Source organism: Eptatretus burgeri, chromosome 7 (assembly GCF_056783735.1).
Source record: "Eptatretus burgeri isolate ZD-2024b chromosome 7, Ebu_testis_v1, whole genome shotgun sequence".
In the NCBI taxonomy this organism is placed as follows: Eukaryota; Metazoa; Chordata; class Myxini; order Myxiniformes; family Myxinidae; genus Eptatretus; species Eptatretus burgeri.
The window spans coordinates 92,100,217-92,121,190 of record NC_140967.1 but is presented as its reverse complement, the minus strand read 5'-3'; the positions used below and the strand labels follow the sequence as shown (position 1 = coordinate 92,121,190).

At 40.8% G+C, this 20,974-nt stretch overlaps 1 protein-coding gene across 5 annotated transcripts in view; it reads right to left on the bottom strand.

Annotated features, from left to right (window-relative positions):
• Positions 1 to 20,974, bottom strand: part of CNOT1 (CCR4-NOT transcription complex subunit 1) — a 129,839-nt gene that overhangs the window by 72,882 nt on the left and 35,983 nt on the right. For 2 of the 5 annotated variants that reach the window (XM_085889581.1, XM_085889583.1), the window contains exons 15-20: positions 16,848 to 16,999; positions 15,285 to 15,435; positions 13,125 to 13,329; positions 10,931 to 11,059; positions 6,977 to 7,104; positions 5,340 to 5,480 (exon numbers count right to left, since the gene is read on the bottom strand). In XM_085889581.1, the coding sequence (XP_085745707.1) occupies positions 5,340 to 5,480; positions 6,977 to 7,104; positions 10,931 to 11,059; positions 13,125 to 13,329; positions 15,285 to 15,435; positions 16,848 to 16,999 (906 nt within the window). The remainder of the gene's footprint in view (positions 1 to 5,339; positions 5,481 to 6,976; positions 7,105 to 10,930; positions 11,060 to 13,124; positions 13,330 to 15,284; positions 15,436 to 16,847; positions 17,000 to 20,974) is intronic. The other 3 variants (XM_085889582.1, XM_085889584.1, XM_085889585.1) reach the window with 3 other exon arrangements.

Here is a 20,974-nt window from a genome sequence, read left to right as displayed (position 1 = left end):
ACAGATCAAATATATATATATATATATATATATATATATATATATATATATATACATACGTACACATCAGCTATATCTTGAAGCAATTGCACAGTGAATCATTAGGCTTATGTAAACATCCATCATTAGAACATTGGCTCTTAACCTGGGGGGCGTGAGTAATTTCCAGAGCCCAGAGAAAAAAGTAGGAATTTCTCAAATTATTTTTGGAATTCTCTTCACACGTGTTTGCATAATATCGTGATGAACGTTAAAAAAACAAAAGTATCGCCGTTAATAAATTGTTTTCTATTCGCGGCTTGGCATACCATTTTCTGCATTAAAATTCATTTTAAAATTTATTTAAATTTAATATTAAAATTTATATTTTATTTTTAATTTTTTTTTTTTCCACAGATTTACAGTACCCATTTCAAACAAAATCATTCGTAATGAGTGCAAAAAAGCGGAAGAATTCTTGATGAATATATTCAATTTGGATTTGTGTCCCTCCAAAAGGGTGACACAGAAGGTACCCCAGTGCGTAATACGCTACAAGACTGAGCAATGATGGCATACGGCCCACACGCTTGGAACGCCACTTGAAGACAATGCATCCTGCTCTTGCTGCCAAACCCAAGGCATTCTTTGAAACAAAAAGGCAGTCCTTGAAGCAAGCTAAGATGGACAGCAGTGGAGCATTTCAGCAACAGATTTCAAAGGTTGTTGACGTTTCCTATGAGATCGCAATGTTGATTGCAAAGAGCAAAAAGAACCACAACATCGGAGAGCCTCTCATAAAACCAAGTGGACTGCGTGCAGCAGAGCTCGTTCTGGGGAAGGTCAGTGCAAACAGGCTTTCCCAAATCTCCCTCTCAAACGATACCGTCAAGGGAAGGATCGATGAAATGTCTCAAGACATCAAAGATCACGTTCTCAATCAAGTAAGAGTTTCTCCTGTATTTGCCATCCAGTTGGACGAAACGACTGATGTTGCTCAGTGTTCTCAGATACTGATGTATGCTCGTTTCGTGTCAGGCAATAGTGTAAAAGAGGAAATGCTCTTTTGCCATCCCATGGAAAGTTATACAACAGCAACGGATATTTTTCAAGTGGTATCAAACTTGTTCCAGAAAAATCAACTTTCGTGGGACTCGCTGGTTGGGGTGTGTACTGATGGAGCTCCGGCCATGCTTGGTTTGCAATCTGGATTCATTAGAGTGAAAGAAAAAAGTCCATCTGCTATAGGTACGCACTGCATCCTTGATCGTGAAGCCTTAGCATCCAGAACTCTACCTGCTGAAATGAGGGATGTCATGAACCTGGCTATCAAGGAAGTCAACTTCATCAAAGCTGGAACCTTAAACAGTCATCTCTTCAAACAGCTGTGTGTGGATATGGATTCTGAACATCAAACCTTGCTTTTCCACACAAACGTATGATGGCTTTCGAAGGGAAACATGCTTGGATGGCTTTATGAACAATGACAAAAAGTGGCAACATTTCTAGATTAGCAGCAGAAAGCAGATCTCCAAAACAAGTTGCAATCTGAAGGATTTTTGCTATCTCTTGCTTACCTGGTAGACATCTTTGAAGTGCTGAATGCCATCAACCTCAAACTCCAAGGGAAAAAACAACATAATCATGCACCATTACATCATTCGAGCCTTCATAGCCAAACTCGACCTCTGGAAATGTTGAATTCAGGATGGAAACACAGCCAGTTTTGCAAACTTGGATTCTGCTCTCATTCAGTTCCCTTGATTCTGAGTTAGAGAAAAAAAAATTACTCATCTGACTGAATTGAAAGCAGAATTCATCAGACACTTTCCGGATATAGATGAGAAACGCGAAGCGTGGAAATTCATTAGGAACTCATTTCAATGTGAAGAAGTTGATATTTCAAACGAAGTGAAAGAGGAGTTTCTTGAGTTAAAGTTCAACTCCTCGGCTGAAGAAGACTTCAAAAAACTGGATCTAGAGATGTTCTGGGTCAAGTACCTTCCTGATTACCCTTTGATCTCACATCAACCTCTTCGGATTCTGACAATGTTTGGCTCAACGTATCCTTGTGAAGCTGAATTTTCCACGCTCGTTGCTGTCAAGACCAAGTACAGAAACAAGCTGAACGTTGAAGGGGACTTGCGTTTTGCTCTCTCTGCCATTCGACCACGCATTCAAGATCTGGTAGCAAAGAAGCAATGTCAAGTATCTCATTAAATATGCTGTGTATATGAGTGTTGCTTATACAGAATTCTTTGTTCAATAAAAAAAAAGACTAAAAACATGCATTTTTTTCAGTTTTTCCTTTTAATTCAGGAGGGATTTTTAATTATCTGGTTTAAGATGTGAGGGGGGGGGGCGTGAAGGCAAGGACCAACTACTAGAAGGGGCATGGTGGTAAAAAAGGTTAATAACCACTGCATTAGAGTGTACCCCCCCCCCTCACCGCCCTCCAAAGCTACAGCTATCGCTGCCAAGTAGGCTGTCGGTATCAATTTTTTTTCCGATCGATATACCGCTCTGTTCATATCAGTCTTAAAAATAAATAAGTAAATAAATTTAATTTAAAATTTTTTTTTCCACATCTTCAAAAAGCACGCAATGATCCAATGGTCCATTAGATAATCATATATGACATGCACATCATTGACAATTTTTCAAAGTATTCTCACATGATGCGAACGGTTATACTGTATTACTTCCAACTTCAACTTGTATTAAAAATGATTTGTCATACAATACGACTATCGCAAATTGCCGTGTCAGTAAAGCACATCCAATTCATATAAAACAAGAAGGGCACTCGGAAGAGCACATTCCTCTGTCACGTAATGCCTGATCCACAAGACTATATTGGGGCCAATAAATTTTTGAAATATCATGGAATATGTATGTATGTATGTATGTATGTATGTATGTATGTATGTATGTATGTATGTATGTATGTATGTATGTATGTATATATATATATATATATATATATATATATATATATATATATATATATATACACATATATATACATACATATATACATACACACACGTCGTTTTTAACCCTATCTCTCAATGGTGAAGAATCGTTTTAGACGTTAAATAATTCTCGTATCCAGATCCGGATCCTCTTCCTCACAAAAATCGAATCAATTTGTCATGGTCACACACCCAACCTGTCAACAAAGTTTCATCCAAATTCGTCCACAACTTTTTGAGATATCGTGGTATGCATCTTAGTTTAGCCCCATCTCTCAATGGTGAAGAATCACTTTTTAAAATCGTCAGATCTGGATCCTCATCAAAATTGAATCAATTCATCATGGTCAAACACCCAACCTGCCCACTAAATTTCATCTGGATCCTTCCACAACTTGAGATATCCTGCACACAAACAGAAAGAAAGGGGTGAAAACATAACCTCCTTCATCTTCAGTGGCGGAGATAATAACCCATTAGCAATCGCTATTCCACGTGTAGTCGAGTGCAAAGTTTGATGTAAATTGTGTACGGTGTTTCAAGATTGTAGATACCTTTCTTCCATTTGTTGGTGATACACTGATTTTTTTTTTCCACGGTGTTTTGTATTTTCTTTTTTTCGGTACACCCGTATATTCAGAACTCCAATACCGGTATATCGATTTGAAAAATTATAACAGGATAACCGATACATTGATATATCGCTGGACCCTACAACAGGAGACAGCAGGGTGGTCGCAATATGTTAACACAAGTGATTGCACAATGTTGATATGTCACTAGATCGTCTATATTTGGAGACTATAATCGACAAGCAAGAAAATAATTAAATATATATATACTTTTTTTGCCCAGATCTTAGTGAGCATTTTGATATCTTTGAAGTGGGGGAAATAACCCTTCCGTGCAGGATGGGTCCTTTGATAGTACTTGAAAATAAAAAAATAAAAACTTGGATACATACTTGGGTAAAATAAAATAAAGAGACAGGGATACCTACCTCACAACCATGTGCAGCAACTGTAATGATCACTACCAACCAGAATATTCAGTCATAGAATTATGAAACTATGATCTTTTACAACTCCAAGCCAGCCACCGCACCCAAACAAATTTCAATATTTAGCTATTAAAAAAAAAAAAAAAAAATATATATATATATATATATATATATATATATATATATATATATATATATATATATATATCTATATATATATATCTACAACTCCAAAACCACACCGTGGTGGAATTGAAGCAAATATTGCCATTCAACATGATTCGGACTGAAAAACATTTAACAATTCAGGACATCTTACTGATTAATGAAATCACGAAACTTGATAAAGTAATGTCTGATTGTTGCCCAACATGTTAATTCATCAATCCACAAAATAATTACACAAATGTTTGTGCTCCCTGTAATGTCATCTCTGCACGGTTTGTCTTATGCAGACAAAATGGTTTTCACAGGGTAATTAATGTTGCACCACTTTCATCCCTCCCAGAGGGGAAACAAGTCTGGAAAGGAATCAGTTAGTGATGCTGTGAAACATTGCTAAAGATGGTCAATTTTATGAACAAGTCAAAGGCTGACAATGAATGGTAATAATGTCAATATTCCACAAAAATAATTTTTCCCAGATAATAATCAAGAAGAATTTTACAATAATAATTTTTCCCAGATAATAATCAAGAAAAAGTTTACAATAATAATTTTTCCCAGACAATAATCAAGAAGAATTTTACAATAATAATTTCTCCCAGACAATATCAAGAAGAATTTTGTAATAATTTTTCCCAGATAATAATCAAGAAGAATTTTGCAATAACAATTTTTCCCAGATAATAATCAAGAAGAATTTTCCAATAATAATTTTTCCCACATAATCAAGAATTTTACAATGATAATTTTTCTCAGATAATAATCAAGAAGAATTTTACAATAATAATTTTTCCAACACAATAATCAATAATAATCTTGAACTGTTAACTTTGCAATGATAAAAACAGCAGCATTTATGTAAGAAAGAGCAAATGGGAATAAAAACACCAGTTGGTGGTTTGGCCAGGAGACAACTAAAGGATGCACCGCGAGGATTCCTTGTGATGCAAGATACCACAACTTCATGGTAATAAATATTTAATCTACCGGATGTGGAAGGAGGCATGATTTTGATATGTACACAGCAAAAACAAAAAGGTTCACGTCAATCCTGGGTTCCAGGGTCCTCCGTGACCATATGCCATCTTCTCTGCTCTGAGACCCTCTTCAAAAGCGGAGGATACCAGTCAGGGAATGATCTTGTTTAACGGTTTTTGTCAATTGTTGGTGTGCAAATTTGTTGATGTAATGTACATGTGCATCTTGTTATGAGCCTTCACTTGATTTTGTGCTTTGGTTACGTGTCCTCGTCCAGGCTGCATGCTCTTGAGGGCCTCGCTCGGGTTGGTCGATGACATTCGTTCTCTCGGCATCAATAGCCACTGCTCGTCAAGCTGACCAACTGTCGATGTGTTGTCAAGCTGACAGCAACAGCAGCAGAGATAAAGGCAAACATAAAACAAGAGAACAAAAGAAAAAGTTGCGAATGACAACGGTTGACATCTGTACGATTGATTCACGCTAAAGATGAAAGTGCATGAAAAACAATTCTCCTCGCAGAACAAAGGAAGTGGATTGGTGGTGGATCAATGCACCTCTGCTGGTTTCCCACACACCCTCGATAGACTAATCTTGTGCATATCAACAGACGTTTCCCAAACAAAGAACTGTTCTTATGATGGATGGGATCAACAGAGCGTTGATCGAGGAAGGCTAACTGCTGTGGGAAGGAAGGAGAAGCTGATGTTTTAAGCGTGAACCCTTTGGCAAGCCCAAAACATCAGCTTCGACTCGCTTCCAACAGCGGTTAGCATCAACATCAAGTCAATTCCCACCGCAGACAAGTTGGTCGTTTCTCTGCCTTCCACCACATTCTTTATTGTCTTGCACCCTCTGCTCTTTCTGTGCTCTATCCCCCCAACCCCTCCTCCCCAAGTATCCACAGGGCACAGGTGGTCAACCAACAACCTCCATCTGGTGAAACTCCCAAAATCCAGAATCACTCATTCGTTCCTCTTTTTTTGCCACCATTGGAACCAACTTCCACACGCTCTTTAATCTCAATCTTCCCTCCAGGTCTTTAAAACTGCTCTTCAACACCATCGCAGATTATCCCTCATCCAAATCCATTACATTTTCGACCCCCATTTTCAACCACCCCCACCACCCACCCCCACCCCCAACGTCATCGTCCTTCCAAATTACCGGTTTATCCTTTAAATTAGCCAGAAAACTATGTCCGGTGGAAAGAAATATATCGTGTGAATCCCCATTGTACACACCACTGCCTGCAGAGGATGTTTAAATTCAAGAGTGCTGCCTGGTCAGAGATGATCACAGATCACAGAATAAACTCCAATAAATGAAACGAATGAACGAAAGAACCTGCAAATAAGCTAAATAGGGATTGACTGGGAACAAGAGGTGGAAGAAGCAGGCCGACGTAACAAAACAGATAAAAGGATTCAGACATTTCTTAAACCTTTATATATATTTTTTCCTATAAAAGGCAAAATAAATGACAATCGCAATGCAAGTTTTATGACACTTGGGAACCCATATTGAGACACCGTGCCATGGACCATGTCAATATGTCAACTGTACCAGCGTCCTGGTAAATTAATTCACCTACAGTTACACCGACATCACCTTTCTTTGTCCAAAATGTGATTTGCACACAATTAAAACCAAAAAGCTGAGATCACTGGATAAAAAAAAAATTATGGCAGAAATGCATCAATGGGCCTGATGTTTGCAAATGGTGGAACTGTGCCTGATATTCAAAAATGCATCGCTTTGGATGCAATCCCAATGGAGTTTAAAAAAACAAAAAACAAAGATCTGTCCGAACAAACTTTTACACCTCTCCAGATGGCAATTTGTTCATCAAGTTCCACAATCCCCAAAGGTATCCCACCTCATCCACTGACATGGTTGGGTGTGGCGGTTGATTGTAGATGCGCTGGAAGTAGCTGTTGGCCTCGTCATCTATTTCTTTGCTGAACTGTTGGCTCATCTCGGGAGAAACCTGTGACAAGTCCGCTGCTAACACCAGCAGATCACCAAAGTGCAGATGGGGGAAGGGGGGGGGGAAGACAACAAAAATGGAAAATTAACTCAAAGAAATGCTCAAAAACATCTTTACCAGGATAAGCAAAAGCAGGAATAGCCAATTCTATCCATTTAGGGATTACACGTCTGCAAAAACAACAAAACAAAACATAATTGGTCAAAATATTTGGGAGATATATTTAATTTTAATGTTTGGGGTGGGGGAGGTGAGGGAGGCGGAGGTACATGCATGCACGCATGTGCACAGAGATGCACTTTTGTTACATTTATCACGTGTTTAAAAAAAAACAAACAAAAAAACAACAACAATGTTCCCACAATTTGATGCAATCTATCGAAATTAGCCGAATCTCAAAATGTATACCTTACATGACGTCACAAAGCGAACATCACCTTTCTTTGTCCATTTTAACATGCGTTCGGTTTTCATTACAACCACTGGTTGGACAACTGGAATCTGACTCAATCCCTAAAAAATAAATGCAACGTCCACCATTTTGCTTCTCCGTGAGGCCCAAGTCATATTCAGAACGGCCATGCCTTCCCTACAAGTTTTCTCTTCAGTGTGAAAAAGACCAAAAGTGACTGTTAAAAGCATCATCCAATGCAGCCCATCAGCGTCACAGGGGTTCTGAGGCGCACGGTTTGTATAGGCCTCAGGCTTCAAGCCTTCCGGGCCTATCGGATCATTCCCTCATGGCACAGTGGAATTGGAATCGATCCAAGCTATATAAACACGATTATATATGCACATAAGCAATAGCCACAATTTGGTTTCCCAACATAACCAGAATTGTTTTTCCTGAGGCATTGAGCAATGAAGTTCGCGTCCTGAGCCGAAACACCACACGTCTTTTTTAAATTAAATTATATCAGAAGCAAACGAGGCTTTGCTTATACACCACATTATTATTATTATTATTATTATTTTTACAGGAGCAATCAAGAGTGTGCTTATACACCCTATGTACGCACGTCACATTAATGCCTGAAGCACACCAAAGAAATTCCACCCAACATATTGACCCGGTAATGTTTAGAATCCCGTTTCGACCAGTTCCCATTTTGCAAATAATTTGTTGAACGTAATCCACAACTGTGTATTGTAATTCTCTGTTGTGTTGAGTTTTGTGCGCCTGTCATTTCGACGGGCTCCACGCCCCCCTCACCCTAATCCCCCGTGTAAACTGAAACAATATTGTAGTTTACAAAAAAAAAAATAATAATTGGGGATGCCCAGTGTATTTCTCGTGTTTAAATATCTCTCCTGTAAAATCTCCTTGGCAAACTACACCCCCCCCATTAACTGCTCAACAGGGGGGGAAAAAAATAAAATAAAAAGTCATCAAGATCTACTCTGAAGTTGTCGAGTCAGGTCAGGTATGGGAGCGTGTGCCAGAAACTTCCACACAGATTCTAGGGTTAAAAAAACCAGACCAGTGTGTCACTGCGTCCACTTTCCGCCAAGACTCCAGGGGCCTCCGTCTGGCTATCCCCCAGGCAGATGCCTGGCCCATCCCCATCTTCTTGAGATGCTGATCAACCTGCTGCAACCATGAGACATGTGGTCGGTCCATTGGCCTCCTCCACTCACAAGGCTCCCTCGCTGAGAGAATCTGGTGAGCAGGATCAGCGTTAGGAAACGAGCCACATGTCCAAACAGCCGCAGCTGACGCTTACGGACTATGCAGGTAACAGATCTCATTTGTCTCTCTCTCAGCAACCGCTCGTTGGACACAAAGGCTGACCAGCAATAGCCAAGGATTCTCCGAAGAGACCTGGTCCCAAAGGAATTAAGTCTCCTTCTCAGATCCCTGGTCTGAATACAAGTCTCACATCCATAGAGCAAGACTGGAAGCACCAAGGACCTGAAGACTCGGACTTTCGTCCTCCCGCACAGGTACCGGCAGTGCCACACCGTATGATCTGGTGAATCCGTGACTCCCCAGGCCCGACCCAGACGTCTGTTGACATTTGGCGCACAGCCAGCAGAGACATGAATATCACTGTCAAGGTAAATAATCTCTGTGACCTTAACATCTTCACCACAAACGGTACAGACAAGATGGCAGCATCCACGATGTCGTTGAAAGCCTGGATCTTAGTTTTATCCCAGGAAACCCGTAACCCAGTGGCTCCGACTCATCACTCAGCACCACGAGGGCCCCAAAAAGGATATCTAAAGTCTCAACAAAGATGCCTGCATCATCTTCAACATCAAGGTCAGAGATCTTGATATTCCCAATCGATGCACCGCAGCTTGATCTCTCAGACATCCTCCCAAGAATCCAGTCCAAACAAGTGCTGAAAAGTGTGGGGGTGTAAGGGGTTTAGCTTTAGAAATATGCCCCCGATCGACCAAAGGGTGTAAGAGGATAGGGACCTTCGATATAGGCTAATTAAATATCGGGACTTCCTAATTGGACTTTTGAGAAACCGGAACTAGTTTTCCCGCCAAAAGTCTGAAACAGGAAGTGGGTTGTGATTGACATGTGTCCAGCATTATCTGTATTCGTAGGAGATATGAATGCAGGAGAGGTTATTTTTACTTTCGGGGTAAAAGCAGGAGTTGCAGAAAGAAAGCACCAAATGTTGATAAATCGCTGTTAAACGAGATTTAATATAATGCAAAGATCTAGTGTACAAGTGTTACCGAGTGCCCGTTTTAAGCTTATAAGGAAGGAAATTGACGAGTCTTCCCCGTATAGACAACACGTCGTCACACACACTCCGTATTAGCGTCACGTGATGCATCAACGCGCTTGCACGATATCAAGTGACGAGGCAGCTCGCCGTCAGGTGAAATGTTTGAACAAAATCTTAAAAACGTGTTTTTCACCGGAATTCTTTCAGATACTTGTAGAGCACATTCCCAAACCATCTAAAATATAAACATTAATCTCAGACGTTACGAATAAGCAGTCCCTCAGGAGGACAGGTTACGAGGTGAAGCAGTTAATGGAAAGCATGTGGTGTCCCTTCCAGAGTCTCACAGTTATTTGAATTGAATATATTTTCCTCATGAAAGGTTCGTTTCTGATCGGAATTGCATGAAAATTATCTTCATTAAGCCTGTAGTTACACTAGAATGTCCCAAAGTGAGAACAGAAATGAACTAAAACTTAAGACAGCCCCATGATGCGATATGGAAACGGATTGAAGCCAATGGAAGCGACTCCTCGCTGCCTTGCATTCCACACAGACAGAGGATATAAACATTCAATTTTGACAAAACTTGATGCAACCGAGTATTAATCAACCTTCGCAACAAAAAAGTGAAAACAATTTAAATTGAACTTGAAATAACCGCGTGAAGCCGTGTTGAAGTCAACGGACCTCGAGTTGCCCAATAAACAGGGCCAGGTGACAGAGGTAACAAGAAACTAGTTGGTCGAATTAAATCTTCTTAATAATCCCGATGAAACCCATTATGCAAATAGCCGTCCGATGCTTCTTTGTAGGCCATTCGAGCAATCCGTCATTTTGCGCTTGATGACCCTGTAACCTTGACCCCGAGGTGAAAATACGAAAAAGGGCTCAGACGATCTATAGGGAGCAACTAGTATTATCATCGTGTCAACTTAGAACTCAATCGGCCGAGACGTCTAGGAGGAGATAGAAAAATTAAAATTGTTGACAAACGGAAACACACAGACAGACAGACAGACAGACAGACAGACAGACATCAAACTGCTTTATTCAGTCAGCGAGCTGACATAAAAATTGAAACATGACATCAAAATGGCATGATAACTAAAGAATGGCGATGTTCAAAACTACAACAGGACATATAGCTCACTTTGCTGGAAGCTTTGTGGATTGATCCCTGACAGGTTGAGCTTCCTTTGCACAAATGGGTCAGTCCCACCAACCCCCTGGAGACCCAATGAGGCGTTGCTCATGCCACCCAACGCTCCCGATCCAAGCCCTTCGGAAGAAAGCAATATTCGGAAACAACTTTTTGTATTGCTACAAACATTGCAAAGCTCCACTTTCAAACAAATACATACCAATGAGGTTCTACATGTAAAAACAGCATGCAGTACTTGCCATTTTGGCAATGTTACACATAACTGAGAAGACATATACCGCATGTTGCTACCACCGAGCCAGAAAGCTTCGGAAGGACATGGGGGGGGGGGGAGGAGAGGGGGAAGTTCACACACAATTGTCCTTCCCAGTGATTAAAATAATATGAGACTCTAACATTTAAAACTTGATTATAAAATAGTATCATTGAAATGAACAATTTTTAGGACTCATGTGTTGATAGTCATGCATGTTGTGCAGAGGTAGCAAACTTCGCTTGAAGCTGTCGAGTTAAAGTGATTCTCAACCCAAATATAATGTATCGAGTCAGGTTGGTGATTCGCAGATACGGCATCATCGAGCATGCCATCTTTCGGATAGACGTTAAGCTGGGTAGCCACATTTTTCTACTGGGAAGGGGGGGGGGGAGGAGGCCAGTCGGTGGAGCAGCTGGTAGACGTTAACCAGAGTTGGTGTCAAAGCCACCCAATGCTCGCCTGTTTATACATTTATCGTTTTTAAAAGAGGTCTAATAATTTTTTTTTTTAATAAAGCATTGCAGTGAAGTCTGATCCAAATAATTTTAAAGCAACATATGTATTTGTATATTGTAATCAGTAACAAGAACGCAAGTGAGCACAATATACACCCAAACAAGAAGGTATATACAGAATTGTGCTACGACATGGAAAACAGCATCCTGGTTGCCATGGCAACCACTTTAGATGACGAATGTATGTCGCAACACACCGTCTCCACAGTCTGTACCTATGTACCAAATATGAAACGTGAAAGTTGAAAACTTTGGGAGTTTGAGTGCGATCAGGAACAGACGGACGGACGACCGGTATCACATGATACACCCCGATGTGTGTGTATATGTATATATATATATATATATATATATATATATATATATATATATATATATATATATATATATATATATATATATATATATATATATATATATATATATATATATATATATATATATATATATATATATATATATATATATATATATATATATATATATATCTCTGGCGTATAAAATAGCGTGGTAGATAAAAACATTAGAAAGGAAAAAATAACTTGCACCAAAATCTTTAACATTTTCACACCGACGCTGACGCTCACGCCGGGGGTATCGCTATAGCTATCTGTTCTTCGAACAGGCAAGCTAAAAACCCCACAGTTTCTTTCCACGGTGAACAGGTGAGTCATCACTGGCACTCTGACCAAATTCAAAATTCCTGCCTCGACCTGCACATGGGCAAGCGTGGCAAGAGCCCCTGGACTTTGAGGGATATTATCGTCCTGCAGGGGGGCTGAAAATAGGCCAACGGATTATCCGTCCTTTGCTTCAACACAAAACAGGTGACTACATGGTGCATTCTACAAATAAAGCCATGCTGTAGCTCTCTTTACTGTTCATGGGATTTGCCAAGCACAAAAACAACTCATTATGAAACAGACTGATGCAACTGCAAAATGTTTTGGTTTTATTTATTTATTTATTTTTTCAAACCCCAACCCCCTCTCCTCCGTTTATTGTTGGCCTTATCCACAAATCAATTGAAGAATACCAAAGGCATCAGTATGGTATCAATTCCCGACTCTGCTCTTCCACAGACATCATTCCGTGAACATGCTATTGAGTTTGTTTTGCTGCAGTAATCTCCACCATAAAACCCTTGCTGCTGAAATTTTTTTCCCCTTTTTTTGAAAAGTCATCCAATAGCTCAAAAAACCTCTGTCTAAATCTGAAGGGAGATAAGGAAATGAATCGATTTACATGACGGAGGAGAGTCGGCAATGGACAAACCAAACAAAAAACACAAAGGACTCTTCCGGAAGGCGAGTCAACATTTTTCTTTTCTTCAACAGGAAAGGACTAATCTGGAAAAACAAATCCATTTCAAGCTCATTGGAAATTTTTGTTCCAAAGCAATTGCTCAAACCTGGCACAGGGAGCTGTGTAGAAAGGCTTGACAAGGCTGAGAATGGTGATTGGTTCGTTCCAGAAAGCTGAGGGAAGGCCTTGGCTGGTGAGGACGGTGCATTAAATCCTGCACCCAGATTCGGTGGAAACGGTTGGATGGAGGTAGCGTGGTTGGTTGAAGCACCGGTGATGTTCAAAGACGCCATGCTTGTCAATGCCTCGAGCTAACCACAAACGACAATACGAGAAAGAACCTGACAACCAGTTTTTAACTTTGAGCATTCGAGAAAATTTACACCTCCTTCACACAATTTTTTTTTTTTAATCACTCCTGTAATTATAATCAATCGCATACAATACATTACGACCCACGGTGAGTTTCTCTTCCAGTCACCAACACTTGGCCAGTTATCTTATTTTATCCCAATATGAATGAATTAGTGTGCTACGTTGCACATGTGCAAATCTATCAATTTACCAAATTCTTACATGTGGAGAGAGGTGACAATTACACAAAACTAAATTTTTATTTTGTCAAATTCACCCCCCCCCCCCACCACCACCCAACCCCCAATTTCCACAGAATTCCATACAATCGTACAACAACAAAGTTTTGTTTACAAAATCCAACTATTTTACATACAGGAAGTCAAGTCTAACGAAAACAAAATTGAAATGATGGAAGTTTCTTGTTCACAATACAAAGAGTATGTTACAATGCAGTGACTCATTTTTAAGAAGCGCTATCACGCTCATTTTTTGCCTGGGAACGTTCTTGATCGCTCACCTGAGAATGTATTTGTCCAACTATGTAATCCTGTGTTTCGAAAAAAACAACCCAATAACATCATGGATCTTGGTCACATTTACCACAGAGCTAGTGACAATGGGGCCAAGAAAATAAATAAATTAATTGCCCTTTCAAAACTTCCGCTACGTCGCAGCAGGCAGTTATAACCCCCACGCACGCGAAGCAAGAAGTGGGGTTAAGCAATCAGTTCACTTCTGTGTGTCCTGTCTACCAACGTCAGTTTATGATCTAGAAACAACTTAATTTAAATTGAATGTTATATTTTTAACATTAATTGAAAGAAAGGAGAAGAAAAAAAAAGGGGGGACCTGTAGTTTAGCAGCACTTTGTCTGAAATCGTCCTGATCACACAGCGCAGGAGATGAGATATTTATTTTACTCTGTCTGCCTGCCGGGCAGGGCAGTCAAACAAAATTTAAAATCATTCCAAACTGGAAACTTACTCTCTTTTGGGATGTCATAAAGGACATAAAACAACAGGCACGAATATCTAATGTAACGTGTTGAATAAGGTGGGAGTAAAATAAACCATCAACAGTGGTAAAATCCAGAATATCTTTTCATACGACCTTTAAAATCTTTATTTTATACAAATCTTTATCTTGAACACTAGAATACAAATCACATTCTTGCTGCTTCCAAAAACTGTTTTGCAGTACTTGAACATGTTAAATTAGGTGGTGGTACAACACTGCACAACAGCGGTAAACTTCTGGAAATTATTTTTTTTATATAATAAGACCTTTAAAATAATTACGTTATTTCAATTGAAATATATACCTGAACACTGTGCGGGGTAAGGTGTTCTATGAACTCGAGTTCAAGTCATGGGTACTTTCGGTTTGCAAACTAATTTTCCTACGGAGGTAGAGAAGGTGCATGTTTACGCATGCTGAACTACAAAGCCGAAGAAGTGTTGTGGCCTACAGAAGCACCGAACAGTTTACTTGAGCAAATGTAATCACTCTCGCAAAAAAAATTTAAAAAAAACATTTAGGAGAGCAATTTACAGCACTCGCAAATTTTACAAACACGAGTCTGCAATGTCTCGTATTAGTGGAATATTTGTTGAGTCGACACTTACACAGGGTGGCGCTATTTCTAAAGTTTATCTGCATGCAGACACGACCAAACATCAGCACGGTCATGGATAAAAGCACACGAAAATGGTCGAGGCTAACGAGGACAACGTGCACACACAAAGTTGAGAGAAAACGATTGACACTCACACCATCTCCCCATCCAAGCTAATTAACAAATCTGAGCAATAGTTCCTCAATAGTCGAGCTGCAGGCAGAAACAGAAAGAGCAACAAAGGTTTCATTGCATTCGAGAGAATCAGTATCATACTCGTCTTCTCTCAATTACCTGAACAGGAGAGATGTTGTCCAATGTGCTGGTATTAGGGGCTCGACCCTTTGGCATGACTCCTGGTGGGGGTTGGCGAGCCTTGTTCATAACATTACTGCAGTTGGCAACCATTGTAAGGATTGTCTCAGATAACTCTTGCATCACGCTCCTAAAGACACCAATGAAGTTAAGTGTTTTCTTTGATCACACACAGATGCCAAGAGAGCTGGCTTCAAAACCAATGTTATTGAGAGACCAATGAACGAAAGAAAACAAACCAATCACCAAGTGTAAAGCAGCAAACAAACATTAAATTCATTGGTGGGGTGACAATATTTTACCATCGATTGCAAAGTTAAAAAAGAAAAGAAAAGAAGATCAGGGGTAAAATTGTATGAGACACGTTGGATTTGAGATAAATTTCAGGAATCACGATGAAAATAAAATATCATTCTCAAGGGGATTATACAAATTTCACAAAACCCCCAAAATTGAGGTTTGACCACAAACTGCTACTTCACATGCCATTTACAGCCTATCAAGGACCGCAAACAGGAAGACATGGTGAAATCTGCAGAAATTATGAAATTCTTTAATTTGCGATGAGTTAATTGTGCATTTTATTATCGAGAAACATGTGAAATTGGGTTGGGGGGGAGAGGGTGGAAATCAATGGCCATCCGGATAATCAGCTGGGATTGACGAAACAAGAAGAGGAGAAAGAGGAAAATAAAAAAGGGGGGGTACAAAAGCTACAAAAAAAACAAAAACCCTGAATGTGCAGCTCACAACAGGTGCTGTCTTTATGAATACACGTCCTTAAAAACTATCAGTACTACAGCACGAGCCCTGGGCTTCTCCAAATGCCTTGTGGGACAGGTGAAGTCGTGTGCTGAGTATCAGGTGGGCTACAGGAACGGTGTCGAAATGATCAAGCAACGGGAAACTTTTACTTTAAAAAAAACGAGATTACGTTCATCTTGAACTGTACAAGGCAGATCCGTTTTCCCTTTTGTCGTGCTAAGGTACACAATTCAAAATTGACCTCGGATGATGGAGTCACATTGCCAACAAACAGCATTAATGAAACAGTGCACCACAGTCATATTACATTTCAATAAACACTAAAGTTGACTGAGAAAGAAAAAGAAGAAAGCTTAAGCTGCCATTATTAAAATAAAAATAAAAAAACACAATTTAAGGACATATTTATTTTTAGATGGCCCCAGAAAATTATATCGGGGTTATTATTCAGCAAAACACACCAGAAGAATCGATTCTAAACTGCGGAAGAGGAGAACAGTTTAGCCATGAGCCATCCGGGCTATCAACAATAGTCAAACCAAATGACAGGACGAGGATCCCTTCTCCCGCTTTGAGTTCCCTAATACAGATTTGAGTCAAATGAGGCAGAGGGTGCATCCTGAATAACAGGAATTTATTTGTTTTATTTTGAATATCTACGAAATTGTTTATTTTAAACAACAGTCTAGTGGCATGGCCAATCTAGTGCTTGCTCAGCATTTGCTCATGCAACAAATATTTTGCAAATCCAATAAAAATACAGGCTGCCAGTCTTACCCTGCACAAGCCTGCAAGCAAACGAGCATGGCGGAGAGCGTCTCTGGGGGCAACTGAGCGCTTTTGGGTTGCTCCTTTTCTGGGGGCAGGCCGCCCATGATGGTAGGGCAACGGCGCTTAAGGAAGCTTACGCACGCCTGAATGAATGGCTCCTGGAATTGTAAACACGGTACCAGCAATGAGAACTGCTTGCCTCAAATGGCAGGAATAAAACACAATAGCTGGGGTTACTCATCGGCAGTAAAGCCAACATGATAGCAAACAGAACCAAAAAAAATTAATTATGAAATGCACGAGTTCATACTTTAGGAGTATTTTCACTGTGCATATAACTGTGCGCAAACTTCTAAACTTTCACAGGAAAATATAATTCGATACAACGAAAGTCACTATGCCTAATTTATCGATGCTTGCTGCTCGTCTGCTTTAGGAAAACGTGTCAAAAATACTTTACCTTCATTCTTGCAAGCCATACTTTCCATGACAATGCTCATATAAAAATCATCATAAACCTAAAAATAATATTTTATTCAAACACACACACATTGTATTTAAAGCAGAAATTATCTGTGCACAAAAGTTAGAGATATTTCAGAAATTAGCAAAGTATGCCTTCCAAAAAAAAAAAAATAATAATAATAATGAAAATAAAAATAATAACAGCAAAAAATATTTTAAAAAGCAAAAGCATGGCTTGAGGATACATAGCATGACATCACAAGCGATTATTTTACAAAAGATAAAGGCCTCGGGGATTATGGGGAAATCACATCTGTGATATCCTTTGACAAAGTGCTGGCATAGGAATTGTAGGAGATAAATGTTAAATAAATCTTGGTATTTATAAATGTTCATGAAAGGATGAAAAAAAAAAAAACATAATTGATGTCGCGATGTCGACTAATATGCCTCCACTCACATTAAATCTTTGATCACTCTAACTTTGACCGACAACCTCAAGACCATTTGACCTCAATATCTAACCTGTACATACGTATCATGATGCATGTACATAGTTTAGTTCAAAACCTGACCTCGATAACATTTATGACACGACCTCTGACCTTTGACCTCTCAATACTAAAATCTAATCAGTTCAACTTTGCAATATAATATACAGTATACTAGTTTCAAGTTTGGTCAAACCCCCATCACTGGTTCACAAGTTGTCGCAGTAACAGGATTTTACCAAAAATAACCTCTGACCTTTGACCTCTTGACCCAAAATTCTAATCAGCTCATCTTTACATCATTGAACACACAGTACTTGTACCAAGTTTGATTTAAATCCCTTACGCTGTTCCCCAGTACAGTTAACCCTCAAATATCGTGGGTTCCGACCAATCACGGGCAACCTATTGTGATGTGATTTCGTTATCAAGGTATTTCATTTCGACCAATCATGATTTTTGAGCGAAGACGAGTCATTGCTTGTGTCCATGTGTACGATTATCTCCCATTATGAGGGTTTTGTTGTTTCTCATGCAAAGTCAATTATTGTAATCAGACCAGCATACAGAACGAAGTTAAGTTTAACGATGAATCGTCATCGAACAGGAAATTACATACAGAAATCCTATAATACAAGATCTCCTCGGTCTAGTAAACAAACAAAAGTGAACGGCAACAAACGTAAAACGATGGACGAAAATTTGGTGGACAGGTTAGGTGTGTGACAAGGACGAATCGTTTCAATTTTGTTGAACATTCAAATCCAGATACGAAAATTTTTACATTTTTAAAGCGATTCTTCACCGTTGAGATGACACCAAAAACGACATACTGTAGAGCATATTTCTAAAATATATTGGGCCTAAATATGTTCTACTCGATCAGACATTGCGTGGTGGAGGTATACACTCCACTGAGTGCCCTTCGCGTTTCAATTGTGATGTGTTTATTTCTGCCTGCTGTCAATCTTCCTCAATATTTTCTCGGAGGCCAGGAACCGAGCACCTCTTTTCTTTCCCATTTGCCCTTGGTTTCCACTATTGCAGCATTTTCCAGGAACCAAACGCCCATGATATTTGAGGGTTGACTGAATCACATTGTTAACTGACATGACCTCAATGCAGAAATCTAATCAGTTCATCTTTGCATTATATATATATATATATATATATATATATATATATATATATATATATATATATATATATATATATATATATATATATATATATATATATATATATATATATATATATATATAAAAACATATACAAACTCGCACCAAGTTTGGTCATGACAAGTTAGCACAACAACATAATTTTGCCCAAAGGTACATTTGACCTTTAACCTCTTGACCCCAAAATGTAATCAGTTTATCTTTACATCATTATACATACTTGTATCAAGCTTGACTTTGATTACTTCGGCTGCTCTCAAGTTATCGTGGAAACGAAAAACTTTAATGGACGCACGGATGACAGTGACTTCGTCAGCAGAGGAATAATCCATCTATAATTCCAGCAATCTGTGTGTGTCTGTTTGTCTGTCTGTCTGTCTGTCTGTCACCACCGTTTCTCGACGACCGCCAGTCCGATCTCATTGAAACTTGCCAGGAATATTGCCGGGGACCCCCGGATGTGCCTTTTCGAGGTTTGATATCGATCGGACGAGCGGTTCCCAAGTTACGGCCATTTTACTGCTTTTTCAGTGTTGAAAAGGTGTATATATGGCAGCTGAAGGTGTCGTTCCACGTTCTCATGCCAATTTTTCCCCAAATTATTAATAACCGGACGACCACCGGTCCGATCGGATTGAAACTTGCCAAGAATATTGCCGGGGACCCGCGGATGTGCCTTTGAGGTTCGATATCGATCGGACGAGCGGTTCCCAAGTTACGGCCATGTATCTGTGAACCAATGACAGGACACGGTGCTATGACCTCACAATTAATGTTTATTTAATTACTTTTTTTTTGAAGGATTGACGTCACAATTCTTCTTCTTCGTTTGGAATGACGTCACAATCGACACTGGTGACCTGGGTATGTGCCTTTCTCTGGGTATGTGCCAAACTCCCAAGGTTTGATTATTATTCAAATTATTAATTAATCCCAAGGTTTGAATTTTCCCGAGGGAAACAGCTGTTTCCTAAGGGTTTGAAAGCTGTTTTTTCCCAAGGTTGGAATTAATCGTTGTGCTTGGTCGACATTTGTGAATACATTTAGAGAGAGGGGGGGGACGCAGAGGGGGGGGACACAGAGGGGGGACACAGAGGGGGGACACAGAGGGGGGGACACAGAGGGGGGGACACAGAGGGGGGACACAGAGGGGGACACAGAGGGGGGACACAGAGGGGGGACACAGAGGGGGGGACACAGAGGGGGGACACAGAGGGGGGGACACAGAGGGGGGACACAGAGGGGGGGACACAGAGGGGGGACACAGAGGGGGGACACAGAGGGGGGACACAGAGGGGGGACACAGAGGGGGGACACAGAGGGGGACACAGAGGGGGGACACAGAGGGGGGACACAGAGGGGGGGACACAGAGGGGGGGACACAGAGGGGGGACACAGAGGGGGGACACAGAGGGGGGACACAGAGGGGGGACACAGAGGGGGGACACAGAGGGGGGGACACAGAGGGGGGGACACAGAGGGGGGACACAGAGGGGGGACACAGAGGGGGGACACAGAGGGGGACACAGAGGGGGGACACAGAGGGGGGACACAGAGGGGGGGACACAGAGGGGGGACACAGAGGGGGGACACAGAGGGGGACACAGAGGGGGGACACAGAGGGGGGACACAGAGGGGGGACACAGAGGGGGGACACAGAGGGGGGACACAGAGGGGGGACACAGAGGGGGACACAGAGGGGGGACACAGAGGGGGACACAGAGGGGGGACACAGAGGGGGACACAGAGGGGGGACACAGAGGGGGGACACAGAGGGGGACACAGAGGGGGGACACAGAGGGGGGACACAGAGGGGGGACACAGAGGGGGACACAGAGGGGGGACACAGAGGGGGGACACAGAGGGGGGACACAGAGGGGGGGACACAGAGGGGGGACACAGAGGGGGACACAGAGGGGGGACACAGAGGGGGACACAGAGGGGGACACAGAGGGGGGACACAGAGGGGGACACAGAGGGGGGACACAGAGGGGGACAC